We start from the raw sequence: 18,014 nt of genomic DNA on the forward strand, positions 1-18,014 counted from the left end.
ACCCTGATGATGTAAAACTCTGTATATTTCTGCAATGAAATCCACACACCTGACAAGAGCCAAGGGACAGCTAATATCACAAGAAAAGCAGATATCACAACACAAATTAAAACATGGAAGATGTTTGAGACAGAGAAGGTTCAGACTGGAGAAAGTAAGAAGGATAGAAAAGGTTGAAAAGTATGGGATGGGAGGGGATGAGATGGGATTGTCCAAAAGCCTTTAGGGAGGGGGATCCACAAAGAGGGCCTGACTTCTACAAATAGCCACAGCTGCTCATCGTCCCCTCACTCCTGTCCTCTTTCCTCTCTTGTGTGTGAGTGTGTGTGGCCACTCCGTCCTTCCAAAATGAGCCGCGCCTCTTACGCCTCCTCCCAGTCCTCCTCATACCGCCGTGCCTTCGGTGGGCCCGGCTTCACCACAACCCCCATTACCCGCTCCTCTATGCTTGGCCGTGGCTCCGGGGGCTCACATGTTAGCTCACGGGTCTACGAGGTCACCAAGACAGCAAGTTCATCATCACCAGGCTATACCAGCTACCGCGCGTCTTCCTATGGCATCCCTGCTCTTTCAGCAGGCATCTCCCGCTCCTATGCCGCCGGCTTGGGTGAGACACTGGACTTCAGCCTTGCCGATGCCCTCAACCAGGAGTTCCTGCAGACGCGCACCAACGAGAAGGCTGAGCTGCAGCACCTGAACGACCGCTTCGCCAGCTACATCGAGAAGGTGCGCTTCCTCGAGCAGCAGAACCAGGCTCTGACGGTGGAAGTGGAGCGACTGCGGGGCCGAGAGCCAACGCGCATTGCTGACCTCTATGAGGAAGAGATGAGGGAGCTGAGGCGCCAGATAGAGGTCGTGACCAATCAGAGGTCCCGAGTTGAAGTGGAGAGAGACAACCTGGCTGATGACTTGCAGAAACTCAAACTCAGGTGAGAAGTACTCAATAAATCCACTTCATTACAGAAGATAAATTAGATATATTAGGATAGATAGATGGACGAGATCAACTGATCGATAGATATTGTTACAGCAGCCAAAGCAGAGTATGAATGAAGAGCATAACATATACACCACGTGTTTGACTGTGCACCAGTACGCTTCCTCTACCACTGTGAAAATGACAACAGTCTGTTTTTGTAGTGTCACTGTAGGTGCCACTGAAGTCTATTTTAGAAGAGCCAGAGAATATAAGAGGTCAGAGGAGTCATAAGCTTATCGAAACTTGGTTATTTTTGTCTGTAAAACGGTCACGTGAATGCCCTCAGAGGTCAGGTCTGTGTCAGAACGCATTTATATTAATAGGGCCCTGAGCTCCTGCTGTTTAGTTCTGCAGTTCTGTTTGGTGAGAGACAGAAGAGCTGCAAACACACGAGAGGGATTTGCTTTCACTGTTGGATGTGGAAAAGGAATTATAGATCTCTTGGCGTAGGTGTAGCATGTTTTCATGGGCAACTGGCATTTGCTCTGGTCTTGCCTTCCTCATTATAAAACAACACACTACTTAGTTGACTTAAGCTCTGGCCTAATAAAGGCAGCTGTTGACAGAGTTTACGTCACTGCAGTTTTTTTTTCCTATTCAGGACTAAATATCATGACATCTTTGGCCCCACATCCAGTTGGATGGGTTGATCTGTGTATGTTTTGAGACAGCAAGAAAGCTCCTGTCTCTATAAAAGGAAAAGAAGGAAGTGGCTTTTAAGATCTGTGTACTGTCTCTGACTGCAGGCTTCAGGAGGAGATTGCACAGAGAGAGGAGGCCGAGAACAACCTTGCAGCATTCAGAGCTGTAAGTCTGCCTCACAAAAACTCACTGAGGAACTTCCATCATTAGTATAGTGTGTATTGTTTAACATATAAATATGAGATCCATAATTCTGTGAAAATGACATTGAATGTTCTATGAAAACAGGATGTGGATGCAGCCACCCTTGCCCGTTTGGACCTGGAGAGACGCATCGAAACTCTGCAAGAGGAAATCGCCTTCCTCAAGAAGATCCACGAGGAGGTTCGATCAGCCTAGACATAGACACACACACACACACACACACACACACACACACACACACACATACACAGAATGATTTCTTCTAAGCAGCAGGTGTTTATTAGAACAGAACACTAATGTTGCACTATAATGGCTACTTTTATATTAAACATCACAATATGGAAATCTAAAATTGAGAAACATTTTTATTATGCTATACAATTTATCATTTTAAATCAGCAGAAAAGTTTTTCTGCCATTTATTTTTTTACATGCCTTTCTTCTTTCACATATATAAATCTTTTAATCAAAATATGACACAATTAAGTCAAAATAAGTCACACAGAGTTCTAATCTTTTAAATGCTAAATATGAAAAAATGGTAAATCTGCCACCACAGTATGCAACTAAATACAACATTAAAGCATATTGCACCAGATGCAATACAAAACATTAATTATGAGCCAATTAGCTAAACAATTAAAATATGACTGAAGGTGTGGTCCCACTGGAATATAATTCTGAAGCTGTATCTGTTCCTGGAGATTGCAGAGCAACTTTCAAGAGCAGTATATCCGTATATAATAAGTAAAACATGTAGATATGCAAAAGAGTGTGTGTGTGATGCCACCAAGCTCTTTAACACACACTCATCTCTTCATTTCGCTCTGTTTAGGAAATCCGTGAGCTGCAGGCTCAGATGCAAGAGACTCAGGTGCAGATCCAGATGGACATGTCCAAGCCTGATCTGACCGGTGCTCTGAGAGACATTCGTTCTCAGTACGAGGCCATCGCCGCCAAGAACATCGCCGAGGCTGAAGACTGGTACAAGTCCAAGGTAAGGAAACATAGAGAACAAAATTGAACATTTAAATCTTTTATCTCAGTTATTAGCAATATAAACAATGTTTATGGGAACAGACACAAAAGCCGTTGAAGGGAGATGAAGGGAATGAGAGAGACACTAAAATCCAAAGACTAGCGACATATAACGCTTTTATTTCACCTTGTTACTTTCAGATTAAAATGATTTACACACACACACACACACACACATACATATACATATATATATATATATATATATATATATATATATATATATATATATATATATATACATACAGACACACAAACACACACACACACACCATCCATTTTATTAGGAACACCTATACGCCTCACCTGGTGGGTTTTGGTGCGCCTGTGCCGACTGTAGCTTCAGTTTATGGTACTTTGGCTGACAGGAGTGGAACCTGTAGCCTATTTGCCTCATTCTGAGATGCTTTTCTGCTCAACACGGATGTAAGGAGTGGTTATTTGAGTTACTTTAAGATTTCCTTAACATTCTGGCCATTCTCCTCTGACCTCTCTCATCAACAAGGCATTTCTGCCCACTGAACTGCCACTCACTGGATGTTTTATGTTTTTCACACCATTCTGTGTTGAGACAGTATAGATTTCCTGTCAGCTCAGACCAGTCTGGTCATTCTGGTCATTCACTCTGATCTCTCTCAACAACAAGGTGTTTCAGCCTGCAGACCCTCTGCACACAGGATGCTTTTTGTTTTTCGCACCATTCCGTGTAAGCGCTAGAGACTGATGTGCATGAAACTCCCAGGAGATCAGCAGTTTCTGAAATACTCAAACCAACCCATCTGGTACCCAACAAGCATGCCAAGGTCTCATTTTTTCCCCATGTTGATATTTGATGTGAACATTAACTGAAGCTCTTGACCTGACCATGATTTTATTTATTGCGCTGCTGCCACGAGATTGGATGATTGGATAATTTCATGAATTCGTAGGTGTACAGGTGTTCCTATTAAACTGGCTGGTGAGTGTATAATGTAATGTTTCATGTTGATTCATGAATCATTTTAGTATTAGTCACATTACTAAAATATATTAAATAATTGTTGTTGAAATAATAATTAATAAAACCTGAACAGAGCATAAATGTTAAAAAACAACAAACAAACAAACAAACAAAAAAACAAACAAAACAGGGCACCATTGCAATTTCTATATGAAAAACTCCTTGGTTAGAACAACAAAGTACAAACAAATTTCATCCCCTAATGAACATAAATTAATGTTTTTTTTCCCGTTTTTGACCTCTAGGTGTCAGATCTGAACCAAGCAGTATCCAAGAACAACGAAGCCCTGAAGCAGGCCAAGCTGGAGACCATGGAGTACCGACACCAGATTCAGTCCTACACCTGTGAGATTGACTCACTGAAGGGCACGGTGCGTTTATAACATGGCTCATTAATAACATCTGCAACAGTCATACCTCTGCATTAATGAATGTCGTTGCTGTGTCTGATCCCCAGAACGAGTCTCTGATGAGGCAGATGCAAGACATGGAGGACCGACATGGACGTGAGGCTGCTGGCTTCCAGGACACAATTTCTCGACTGGAGGCTGAGATCGCTAACATGAAGGATGAGATGGCACGACACCTGCGCGAGTACCAGGACCTGCTCAACGTCAAGATGGCCCTCGATGTGGAGATCGCCACCTACAGGAAGCTGCTGGAGGGAGAAGAGAGCAGGTAGGAAGGAGATAGGTTTGTCTAAAAGCAGGTAGGAGGACTGCTCTTTCTCTCTTTTCTTCTTCCGACCTTGGACAAATTCATCCACAAGAAGTTTATTAATAAGGCGTTGAAGTGAACTTAGGAAAAGACACTAACACAAAGAAAGTAGCCTCTATAACAGTATTAACAAATCATTTGGAGTTAGTACATGAAGCTTTATTGCTGTTAAAGCAGTTTTTCCCCATGACTTGCCTCTTTCACATCCACACATTTTAATGATAAAAAATAAACAAGCAAATAAATAATTTCTATACTGTTTTGTTAAAATTGCCACAGTGACCCTTTTTATGCCTTAGAGTCCCCCAAGTTAATATGAGTTCTTTATATTACATACAATTTGTTTTTGAATGTCTCTGTAATTTCTCCAACAGGATTACACTGCCCATGCAGACCTACTCCAAGATTAGCTTTAGAGGTAAGAGGAAAAAAACAGGAAAAACTTGGCTTAAATAACCTTATTTTTTGGTTACAACAATGTTCATCTGGAGCCACTGCTGTCCATATGATATGAATGACCAAACTAAAATGTGACCTCGAGTGGGTGAAACGTGTTAGGGACTGCAGCTGAGAAGTCTAAAAGACAATGAACAACAACGACCATTAACACTCTGGTGTTTTTCAACCAAATCCCGATGCCACTTTGTAGCATGTGTGTGTCTGAGAAAAGAATGGAAAGACAGAAACACACAAAATGAAAGCTGAAAAGAAAGCTGAAAAGAAACACACATAATGAAAGCTTAATGGCTGCAATTTGTTCAATAAATTTCACGTTTAAAAAATTTGTGACTATATAATGAGAATTCAAACCTATAATGGTTGCCCTCTAAAAGGTTTTAGAATGAGACAGACATTAAAAAAAAAGAACCGCAGCTCTTGTTATGGAGTTTTTTTTATATCCATATTACAGGGAAATAATCAACAGTGAAATCCATTCAACAGCATTACCACCTATTCATTTCTGATAACAGAACAACTCAAAGCACTGTACTTCTCTTACACCACAGCAACTTTAAACTTTAAATTAAGAAATGAAGGACGTGCTAATTTTTAACCAGTTATACTGTATAGTATAAAGTGATATTTAATGTTGTGGAACATCTGCAAAGACGTTGGTTCCTATTATCACTTACATTATAGCATCTACTATAAACAGGCATTTCCTCACCAGCTTCTCTATCTCTTCCTTGGGAAGTAATAAGACAAAAACCCAGCTTGAAAAGAAAACAGAAAGCCTTGGAAAGCACAGGAAAGACCTTCCCATCGTGGAAAACTGACTGTTACAAAGCACAGACACTGGAAACTCTTTCCATAAATGTTAAATAAATATCTCCTTACACAAAGCTTTACCATACAAATGATTATAAATTTAGCTTTGTTAAATAACAATAATCTTTTAAATCTGTTTTTTATGTGGAGCATCCACCAAACTACACGCTGTAAATGAGCTGTTACTATAGAAACGATATTGTTTTACAACAAGGGCATTAATACAAACCTGAGAATATTACACTGAGAAAAAAGAAAGAGGTCTTTATTTTATAGGTTTGTTGCATGTATGAGATGTTGCCAGTAAAATCTTGGTCTTTTTAACGTTAATGCTTTAAGATTTAATGTTTCATTGACTGTAGACAGAAGGGCATAATGTAAGTTTCAAAGAGACGGACATTTATGTATGTATTTAAGACATTTAAGTATGTATATTATTGTATATAAAATTGTACATAAACAAAAATGGCCTCAAAACCAGATTAGTGTGCTTATTGTGGTGATGTGTGACTATTACAGAGACCAGCCCAGAGCACCAACAACGTGCCGCTGAAATGCACTCAAAGAAAACAGTGCTCATCAAGACGATTGAGACCCGTGATGGCGAGGTATAACACACACACACACACACACACACACAACCTCAATGCGAAACATGCTCCAGTAAAGATATTGTCATACAACATGTCTCGACTTGTCAGAATAGAACTGCAGAATAGAATTTCCTTCCATGCAAACACACACACACACACACACACAAACACCTACCACTAAAGCGTACTCACAGCAGTAGTGTAGCTTCACTCTTACTATCTCATTATACAAGAAAAAAACAAGAAGTGTGTGTGTATAGTGCCAGCATATTCAATATTTAACATCAAAACATGCTCTCATGACTCATGATATTTAACATCAAAACATGCTCTCATGACTGCAAAATCCTAGAATTTCACACAAGTCAGTGTGCATGAAAAGTTATGACTGGTTATAACTAAGCCAAAGTGATTAGCCGTCGTAGTTTTGTACAAAAGCTAACAAAAATTGTTAAGGTGATTTGCAGGGTTGCTATCACCTTAACAAATCTAACTGCTGAGCTCTTGATTAAAGCCTTAAACCCTTAACTGCTTAGCTCATTAATGTTGCAACTTATAATTGAGTAACTACTGAAATAGCAAATGTATGCTAGTTATGAAAGTGAGCAATGTGGATAAATGCCATCTGTAAACGCAGACCCTTCTAACAACATATTTTATACACATTTTTGCATCTGCATTCTGCACGGACTGCATGGGAGCATCATCAGAAATGCATGACTACACATGCAGAGCTTAGAGAGAACAGTGATGTCAATGTCCTTATACACTTTCATGTAATAAACCTTGTGTGATGTGATGTGTTTTGCCTTTTACAGGTGCTGAGTGAGTCTACACAGCACCAGGAGGACATCATGTAGAGCTTCACCTAAGTAGCTGAACCATAAAAACCACAAGAGCTTTCAATAAAACCATAAGGTCCAGCCTTCATATCCTGTGCTTTTTTTCATTACTCAAAACACAGCTTATCTGAAACATGAGCACTGCTTCCACAGTGAGAGAAAGGAAGAGATGTTTAACATTTTGCCTTTTGAAAAAGAAACAACAATTTCTTAAGGAATCTACGTCGAAGATCCTTCTGTATTCACGCAGAGCCAAACCATGAGAGAGGAACTTGGGAAGAAGAAAGGACAAAGGTCAAAACACAGGGAGGGGCTGATATGTAGGTGAATAAAGAGGGCAAGAGAGGACAGGAGGGAGGGCAAGTGATGAAGAATGAACTCATAACCATGATATGTATGATGAGGAAATCAGAATAAAGTAAATACGCATCAACCATCCTACTCTCTGTGTGTGTGTTAAGTATGCAGATGAAGAGCTACCCAATAAAAACATCACAACCCACATGTTGGAATCACATACTTTATCGTAATATCCAGGTTCATACAAATACATGCTTTATAATAAGAAGAATAACGTTAGATTGTAAGGTGCATGTCCTGATGAGAACCGTTCAGTCAGTTCTTTGCGACCAAACTCTGCTGTCAGATGGAGAATGGTCTGTAAGCATGTCTCAAATGCAAATAAATAAGCCATCAAATAAATAAACACATCTATATGCCCATCGAATCAGCGCCCTATTAATAAAAAAAAATAGCAAAATCAGTTGACTAGTAAGTCAAATAAATAGTAAAGGCAAATAAAACAGTAAATGTGCTAAATGTGCATTCTAGTGCATTCTATATACAAAAAAGTGCAGCGACTTGACTGAAACATACAGGACAACAGAATTAAAAAAGAAGGAAAAAAGAAAGATCAACAGATGCCCTGGAAGAGCATGGTCTTATCAAACACACAGATCATCAGAAATGAGAAAGCCTATTTTGTTCTTGAGGACACCACAGATGTTAGTAGATGGCATCGGCATCATCACTACACTTTACAATGGCACGGCAAAAGCACAGCAATGAGTGACAGGAAGTCCAAAAAACAACAACTACAAAAAGAAAAAAAGAGCTCCGTCTTTCTTTCAATCAACTCCCCCAACCGGTGCTAGTGCCACTAGTTCCATGCATTTCAACAGTTCGCAGTGTTCCAGCCGTCCCTGAGTATCACTTTACCTCCTGTTTTTCTGTCACCATCAGAAATTGCGCTCAGACTGCACCAGATAGTCTGCTGTAATATGGCTCTTTCCCCTGCAGCCTTGTTAAAACAAGGCCAAGGAGCAGATTCTCCTGAGACAGCCTCCCACTGGCAAGTCTCCAAAGCCTCCCCCTCAAGGCAATCCCCCTCCTGCACAGCTATTTGGTACAGTTCATGACAAAAATGTGGACTATGACAATGCAGATGTAAATGGTAGAATCTACAGACTTACAATGAGAAGAAGGATCTTTATGTTACAAGATTCAGCACCAAGAGAGAATTTCCTCGCTGCAATAATGCAGGATAGACAGGAAATGTTTACGGGGGTTCACTGCGCTGCTTTATCACACTGACATTATGTTTTATTTTAAAAAAAAATTTAAAAAAAGTGTGATGGAGCTGAGCCTCGATTTATTCTTTTACAGATGTTCACCTCATAATTCTAAGAGTGACTCATGTGCCACAGCTCAGGCACATGTTCAGCAGTAGTGTGCGTATGCATGAATGGGAGTGTGTATGGGTGTGTGTAGGTGCGTGCAAGTCTTGAATACACTCATTAAGCAACATGCTCATGTCTGTAGCTTCCCCCCGCTCATTGTCTATACAGTTCTTACAGCTGTGTACGCACAGACAGGTCAGGGACAGCACCAGGACAGTGAGGTGAATGTGCCAGAGTGTGCAACCATGTGCGAGTGTGTGTCGTCACACTCGAGGGTTAGGTCCAGCCCCAGAGGTGAGGGGGACGGTTGAGCCGCAGTCGTAGTCCATGTCCACAGCTGTGTGTGTGCCAGAGAGCCGGGCACCAGGATACACACACCCTTCTCCTTGCCGCTCTCGGAAACTCTGGATGTAGCTCTGAAACAGAGGGAGAACAGAGTGAGGATCTGATATATTGGTGAAAATAGAAGTCGTAACTAGGTACAAATTTGTGAGAGAAACAGGTTTTTAAAGCAGTGTGTGATGCTTACTGGCTACTTTATAGGAAACACATACTGTACACACACACACACACACACACACTATAGGTGTACAGTTATCTTATAGTCAGACTATCAAGTGATAAAGCGACAGGTGACCATTCATTTTCTATATATGAATGCAACATGCATCCACGAATTCGGCGACAACGGCAAGCGACAAAGCAATAAGTGAAATTTGAATTAAGATTTTCTCAATACTATTCAAATTAGATATGACACAGTAAAGCGACAAATTAAAAAAATTCCTCTGGGCAATCCTATGGAGCATGTAGTCTGAAGAAAAATGTACAGCCATGCTAACATCTTATCCTGTCATATACAACCTCTCAATAACTGTGTATGAAACATTAGCAAGAAAAATAAAGCTTGGAAGGAAGTAGCAGAGATCATTGCTGCCTTTGTGAGTGTGCATAGCTTTTAGAGTTAGCTTGCTTTGTAAATATGCCAGTGAAGCAAGTACGAAGCCTAGCAATTAACATTCAACTCAGACAAACAATTAGTGCAGTATATAACTTGTTAGTAGCTATAAACTTTAGCTACTACCATTTCTCATTGAACCTTAAAAACAAAAATGCTGGACAGTGCACACCCGTAAGCGACAACAGGACTGGTTCCTACATGGTCACAAGCCACAAGAGCGACTAGAGAATAAAGCTCTCTAAATCTTCTGCATGCAAAATTTGGGTTAGCTGTCCTCTAGCACTTGACCAGTGACCATATGATAGATGAGCTGTGTACAAATAAATGTGTGTGCTTGTGCACTTATTTCTTACAGGAGACAGGACATCTCCATCATAGCGGCGGACGGGCTGGGGTTTCCTACGGTACGGTGGCTCTGGGTGCATTGCTTTGCCTGAGTGTGTGTGGTGTTGAGACTGCTGCTTCCTCCTCTTCTTCCTGCTGCACTCTCTCCTCTCCTCCTTCTGTCGGATCCGCATGAGCTGCACTCGCCGCTGCTGACGGCTTATCATCACTGACAGATGAAAAATACACGGTGGACACAGACCACAGGGTTTAATGTTAATAGAAAGTGTGAATTAAAACCTCATTTACTATTAAATGAAAAAAAAAATACACATATACTTCAATTTCAATTTTTACGATGTGTTTAATGTAATTTACAACAGACACACACACACACACAGAGAGATCCCTGCTGGAGATACTTCTTAGAGCACACTGACAGACGGAGCCATCTGCCACACTGCCCACACATACACAGTCACACAAACAGACACAGACACACTCTCCAATACACTCATTCACCCAGAAAGCCTCAATCATGCATTCTAAAAAATGCACACACAAACAGTAATGCACGCACACACTGAAACACTAGATATATATAATTAATTGGGAAGACAGCTGCAATACACAAACGATCACAAATAAAAAAAATTTTAAAAAACACATTAAGAACAATCACTTGCTCGTAATGATGCTGTGTTCTAGAGATAGAGAACTGAAAACAATAATTCTGGTTGGTCTGGCAGACATGTACTACAGCTTGCGGGAAAATCAATGTGGACTCTTCAATATTTTATTACCAATCACTGCGTGTGCTTGAAATTTGTTTGTGCAAGTATAAAAATGAATGTCTGTTTGCTGTCTGTACTTCTGTGCACACCATGCTAATACTAAATAGGAAACCCCTTTGTTCTCAGATCAGCCTCAGTTCTTCATGGCACAGATTCTACAAGCTGTTGGAAGCACTGCTTTGAGATTCTGGTCTGTGTTGACACTGGTGCACCACATAATTGCTGCAGATTTACCAGCTGCACATTCATGCTGTGAATCTCCTGGTCTACCACAACCCAGAGGTGCTCTGTTGGATTCAGGGATCTGGTAAGACTCACTGTCATATTCATAGAAGCAGTTTGAGATAATGTGTGCTTTGTGTCATGGTGCATTATCATGCTGGAAGTAGCCGTTACAAGATGGCCGTGGCATTAAAACAATGCACGATTGGCATTAAAGGGCCCAATGCGTGGTAAGAAAACATTCCCCACACCATCACACCACCACCACCAGCTTGAACTGTACACACAAGGCAGGTTCGGTCCAACGATTCATGCTGTTGACACCAAATTCTGGCCCTACTCTTTGTAGGTTGATGCATAAATCAAGTCAGTAGACCAGGTGTCATTTTTCCAATCTTCAAATGTCCAGTTTTGGTGAGCCTGTGTCCACTGTAGCCTCAGATTCCTGTTTATGGCTGACAGGAGTGGAACCTGATGTTATCTTCTACTGTTGTAGCCCATCTGCCTCAAGGTTGTTGTGCTTTCTGAGATGCTTTTTGAAGGTTGTAAAGAGTGGTTAAAAGATTAGTTTCATTTTTAGCAAAAGAAATCTTTTGCTAAAAACACTGTAGCTTTAAGATGGCTTGTATTGAAAACGAATGTGACAATAGACACTACACAGCCATTTTATTAGTAACACTAGTACACCTGCTTATTCATGCAATTAATCCAATCAGCCAACTATGTGGAAGCAGTCCTAGAGCTTCGGTTAAAGTTCACTTCAAATACAAGCATGGGGAAAAATGTGATCTCAGTGACTGACAGTGGCATGGTTGCTGGAGCCAGGCAGGCTAGGGCAGAAACCTGTGATCTACTTGGATTTCCACAGACAACAATCTACACTAAATGGTGTGAAAAACAAAAAAGATCCAGTGAGCAGCATTGCTGGAGGTGGAAACACCTTGCTGAGAGAGGTCAGAGGAGAACCGTCAGACTTCAAGTTGACAGGCAGGTTATGGTTATAACTAGGGGTCGCGACCCCTACATGATTTCGCTTGATTTACAGATGGAGTAGCAAGAGAAACTCCAATCTAATTTTGTTTTATTTAGTTATTTTACAAAATTATATTAGACATATATCCAGCTACAAGGTGAATGGCAGGCACTGCAACCAATCAGGAGAAAGTGAATGTGTAAGAGTTTGATCCTTTAAGGGAGTTTTCACACATAGTTTTTTTTAAATGAAACATACTCAGTCCTCTTAAAGTGGACCCAAATCGGAACTAGAAGCAAATGGCCTCAGTGCTTTCGATGTTCGCAATACGAGTGGACTCAAAGGGGGACTCGGTTCTTGATCTGATCTCAGACCACTTGTTGCTCACACTGCAACTCCTTAATCAGTTTAATAGTGAATACGCCATCCAAAATGGATACTTTACATGCAATCATTTGGCTGAAATGCTATGATCTGGCTGGAAAACAGAGCAGGCAAATCAGATTTGAAGTGAAATACCAGAAACATTTTTGATCCTGAGCCATCAAAATCAACTCATGCTTCATGCCACATGAGTAGTAGACAAGTAGTACTGGCTAGAAGTAGACATGTAATACTGGCTGATGTGAGTGGTTGGGGTAGACAAAATACATGCATACACTACATATATTACACACATACTGTATACTAATAGTATTATACAGTAACTATTGTTCCCATCACTGACAATACTATTATTACTGCTGCCTAACAACTTGAGCTCTGTAACATAATTGCGAGTGCCACAGTGGCTCTATTAGCTTATTTGTCATGTTGCTACCTAACACTGCTGACCTTGTTGTGGGACAACATGGCCCCAAGGAAAGCCATTTAAATTGTTATCTGTTAGGGGACAGAAAACTGGAGCTACGTATGTACAGCAACCCTCAATTCCTTAATCTATAAAGCAAAATGTGAAGCGGACTGAGACAACTTTGTTTTCACAATTCACAAATCAGGTGGACCACAAAATGAACTCCAAACGATTGCTTATGGGTCACTTTAGAGGGGTCTGAGTTCATTTGTTGTGCTCATATATGCACACAAAAATGAAGAGTCATGGATCTGAGACCACTTGGAGCACTGAAATGCACCAAGTGTGAAAACACCCTAAAAGAAACTGAAGATCTTTGTTTGTAAATATTAATGTGGTTCAAGAATAGAATTGGGGAAGTCTGAGTTCAAATGTTGCTTGGTGCTCTGTTGCATGTGTAAATGTAGGGTAACAATCCACCATACCCAAAAAACTTTTTTCTTGTTCCTATTCTCATTATCCTCACCTTTAGTGTGGGAGTATCCCTCAGCTGTCACGCGCCATTGCACGAGCGCTCCCAGCAGGGCGAGGGCAGGCCAGGCTCCAAGCACGGCCCACGTCACCCAACACTGGGAGCGCGCCGGTACAGCCTTCACTCGCTCATAGATGTAGCGCACCAATGCGAACAGCTCCACAAAATAATCAGCTGCCACAGCGATGACTGCTGCTCCGAACGCTGCTGTAGACAGAGTGGTGAAGAAGCGCTGCCACTGCAGTGTGAGAACAGCAAACAGCATTCCCAGGCCCAGCAGCACCCCGAGCGGTACCCACACGGAGCGTGGTGGTGCTGATGACAACTCCTCCATGCCCACCAGAGTGCCAATGCCTGCCAGCAGACCCAGCAGCAGGCCCACCATGAAGAGGCCAACACTGCGCACTAGCATGGTGACCAGACCGCACAGTGTGCCTATGCCCAGGCCGATGCCCGCGCTCGCCTCAGCGCTCAGCTGTGTGTCCAGCACTCGCTCCTTGTAGCACAGGAGAAAGACCACCACTGAGCCGAACATCAGGCCTGTCAGGAAGAGCACGGCCTTGAAACAGCGGTAGCCTGTGAGACAGACAGTTTAATTTATTAGATTACTCATCTATTAGCTCTATAAAGTCCATCCCTCAGACTAAATTACTAGCTAAAGTAACAGGTCATGACAGTACTGAACCTAAGGTACACTTAAGGTTAAAATGATACCCAAAGACAAGGAAAGGTACATTATATGACCAAAGGTTTGTGGACACCTGACCATCACACCCATATGTGCCTGTGGAACATCTCATTCCAGATTTAGCCCCCTTTTGCTGTTATAATAACGGCTACGCTTCTGGAAAGGCTTTCCACTAGATTTTCGGGTGTGGCTGTGGGGATTTGCTCATTCAGCCACAGGAGCATTAGTGAGGTCAGGCACTGGTGTTGGGCGAGAAGGCCTGGTGTGCAGTCAGCATTCCAGTTCATCTCAAAGGTGCTCAGTGGGGTTGATGTCAGGGCTCTGTGCAGACCACTCGAATTCTTCCACTCCAGCCTTAGCAGACCATGTCTTCATGGACCAGCTGGAACATGTTTGGGCCCCTTAGTTCTGTAATGCTACAGTTTACATAGATATCCTATACAATTGTGTGCTTCCAACTTTGGGGCAAGGCCCACATATGGGTGTAATGGTCAGGTATTCTCAAACCTTTGGACATATAGAGTATAAATACAGGTACTATTTTAAAAAATGTTAATATCACTCATGGTGATATGATTAAGTTTTTTTTTATGCATTTTTCCCAATTTTCCAATAATTTTGGACTGCCATTCCCTGAACATGCTTAGACACCCCTAACTGCCTTGTTCTGTATACACGAACTAGCAAGATAATCGCAATTTGCTAGAATCATTAGGATCAACAGAGGAGAAAGGAAATCCACCGACAGCAAGGCTAATTATGCTTGTTTATGGGATTTGAATTCGCAATATCTTGAAAGGGGAAGCATTTAGACAGTTGCATCACTTTGACATCACCACATGCCATGTTAATAACTGTGGAGAACTCAAAGTTATAGACAGTGTGAAATAAGGAAGCACTACTTCAAAGTGTGCAGAAACTAACAAAATAGTGTCAGATTGGATGGTGAGATACAGACAGGGAGAGAGAGAGAGAGAGAGAGAGAGAGAGAGAAGTTGTGTGATGTAGAAAATGGGCTAAATGAGAGCCACATGAGTCATGCAAAACGAGAGGACGGGAGTTGGTGGAAACACGAATATCTACCAGCTGCGCTGACTTCACAGTTCAAAAATGGCTCACTAGTGTGATCTTGTGACTCTTCAGATCGCATTAGCATGTCTACGCTTTCATCACCCACCCATCTGCAATCGTCTGAGAGACAGACTGAGTTTCATCTCGACAGAAACAAAATTATACTACATTCAGGCCTTTAATGGGCAAACAGAGGCAGAACAAAAAGGTACTGTGCATGAATCTTAGATAAGATTTATGGAGAACTCATTCTTTGCAGAATACTTGGAACTGATTAACTGAAAAAATTTATTAGAGTTTGGGACAGTGAGCAGTAGTAGTTTTATGGTAATTAAAAAAAAAAGCTCCTTGCTTGAACAATGGTCTGATCAGACATTTTCCATCTGGTTTCTGGGTAAACACAATGAAGTGAGCTAACATTTATTTACCATGGACATAATTAGGAAGCGACAGTGAGATCAACAAATTACATTTTAATATTTTCATTTTGTGAGGAAAAACAAATGTCACTCAAGGCTTTCTGGACCACCAAGACATGTCATGTCAGAGTGGATCCATCCATGGCCTTTATTTACATAATCACACATTTTACATACAGCACATCACTTTGTCCACATTGTGATTGTGAGCTATGAGATTTTAAAAGCATGTCATATCATATTAGCTTGTGCCTATTTTTACAAAATAGCCCCATTACAGGAAGGATGGCCATGAATTTGCTGCTAATGCTATTTTCTTAGTGATTAGTCATTTAACCGTTTGAGTTTTTAATTAGCCCGATTGAAGAGTAAGAACTCTGGCTGGTTATGTTACGTTTTTAGACTTGTGCAAAAAAAGTCACTCTGGTTAAATTGGATCCATTGGATCTACACCTAGTACTGTGAAAAAGTAAGTAAACTCATCCAAGCATCGCTCTATCCATTTATCTTTCCATCTATCTGCTCTCCATCCATACTTCAAACCATGCATCACTTATCCCTGCATCTCTCTATCCCTCCTGCCCTCTCTATATCCATCCACCCATCCATGTTTCCAGCTATCCATTTCCCCATCTATCCATTTCCCCATCCACCCAAAATCTATCCAAAGATCTCCCATTCATGTATCTCTGTCCATTTATCCATCTCTATATCTATCCATTCCATCCATCCAAACATCTCTTATCTCTCTGCCCATCCATATGTCCTTTTGCCCATCAGTGAACAACACTAAATTCCTACATAGTGCTACATCTACTTATTTTTAACCGTTGAAATTTTTTAACTAGCCTGATTGAAGAGTAAATGACCTTCTGGTTGGTTGTGTAAAGTTTTCACCCTCATGTTATAGGCCACACTGACTAAAGTGGTGTAGGATTTTTAAGTGAACAGGCAGCAAGAAAACCATAAAACAATGATTCCTCGCTCACAGACCCTGAAGAGCCGAATGAATTACCGCCTACCTAATTTCAGCTATCCTGTGAACAACAGAGCAAACATTAGAACATCCCTGACCAGAGGATGAACCATCTCAGCCAAGAGGAACCTTGTCAAACCTTTTGATTTAGGCCATTGACCAAGACCGGATGGCTGGTCCACAGGATAACACCCAAGGACCCTGAGCCAAAAATCTGATAACGTAAGGCCAAATGGGGGGTGACTCACCCAGGGAGGCATCAAGAAAGAATCAACATAGGCCAGCCTTCTGGACTGAGACCCTTTGTTCTTTCCCCCAGGAACACAATTATCACCCTGTTCTCACCACCAGTCACACATCCCACAGAACTCAGCTTTAACAGAATGCATCAGATTACTTTATATCCCCTAAAAGGGCAAGGACTCTTAAAATGACGCACCATGGTTTGAAAACATGTTGTCTTTTAATGTCATGCCTTATTTATATCATGCTTATAGCCACAAGGTTGCCATTATTAATCTGATTGCTTAGCATGTATTATCGTGGTTGAGTATTATATGATTATTTTGGCTGATTATTAGCAGTATTATCTAGTAACCACAGCTTATAAATGTCTTGTTTGGTATGTGTGTGATCATTGTGTAATTTCCTAAGAGTTGGGATAAAGTAAATTTGAGTATAGTGTTATTATATCCATGTTACAAAATTCATAAACAAAGTCTAACTCTGACTTGTCGAAAGTTTGCAAAGCACATAACTCGGAGACCAGTATGTTAATTAGTATCAGAGGGGGAGAATGCAGTTTACGCCCTGCCCCAAGATCATGCTGATTGGAACAGGCACTTTAGGGTCGGCCCAACTAGAAAGGGTTAAAACCCCCTGAAAGAAAGGAAACTCAGAGTCTCTTTCAATGACTCCTGGAGTCTCTTCCAACAAATCACCAGGAGTTCTCATCAACCAAGAGCTCCAGAAGTTCTTGCCCTCGACATCACGAGATCATCACACTTGCTCTGACCATTTGCCAAGTCTGTAATGACCGGTTCCTTCAAAGCCTCTGACTTCAGTTGCAACTGCGCCAAAGAACCACCACCAAGCTCATCAAGCCCGCCTGAGAGACTCCGCTGGTGCGCGCCTCGCTCCATTCATCATCCTGATTGGTCTTAAGAGACGCTAATCAAAAGCAACCAGACCGCTGACGAATCCCTGTCCAAAGAGACAACTTAAACGCAAGTACAGTACCTCCAGATTCTCACTGAACTGGTGCATTTAACACAAAGTTTATACCCTGCCCCAAGATC

General features: G+C 41.4%; 2 protein-coding genes across 2 annotated transcripts in view; one reads left to right on the forward strand and one right to left on the reverse strand.

The window, feature by feature from the left end:
• Positions 1-273: 273 nt before the first annotated feature.
• On the forward strand, positions 274-7,372 carry desmb (desmin b). The gene is made up of 9 exons (XM_026933174.3): positions 274-929; positions 1,726-1,786; positions 1,910-2,005; positions 2,661-2,822; positions 4,109-4,234; positions 4,321-4,541; positions 4,955-4,998; positions 6,369-6,457; positions 7,261-7,372. The coding sequence occupies exons 1-9, from the start codon at positions 349-351 to the stop codon at positions 7,300-7,302; spliced, it is 1,422 nt and encodes a 473-aa protein (XP_026788975.1). The 5' UTR covers positions 274-348; the 3' UTR covers positions 7,303-7,372.
• A 416-nt stretch (positions 7,373-7,788) lies between these two features.
• The window catches only part of tmem198b (transmembrane protein 198b), a 28,884-nt gene continuing 18,658 nt past the window's right edge, over positions 7,789-18,014 (reverse strand). Inside the window, exons 3-5 of the mRNA XM_026933175.3 lie at positions 13,557-14,138; positions 10,278-10,477; positions 7,789-9,379 (exon numbers count right to left, since the gene is read on the reverse strand). Of these exons, the coding sequence (XP_026788976.3) occupies positions 9,227-9,379; positions 10,278-10,477; positions 13,557-14,138 (935 nt within the window). The 3' untranslated portion in view covers positions 7,789-9,226. The remainder of the gene's footprint in view (positions 9,380-10,277; positions 10,478-13,556; positions 14,139-18,014) is intronic.

This window comes from Pangasianodon hypophthalmus, chromosome 2, assembly GCF_027358585.1.
Source record: "Pangasianodon hypophthalmus isolate fPanHyp1 chromosome 2, fPanHyp1.pri, whole genome shotgun sequence".
NCBI classification, from domain to species: Eukaryota; Metazoa; Chordata; class Actinopteri; order Siluriformes; family Pangasiidae; genus Pangasianodon; species Pangasianodon hypophthalmus.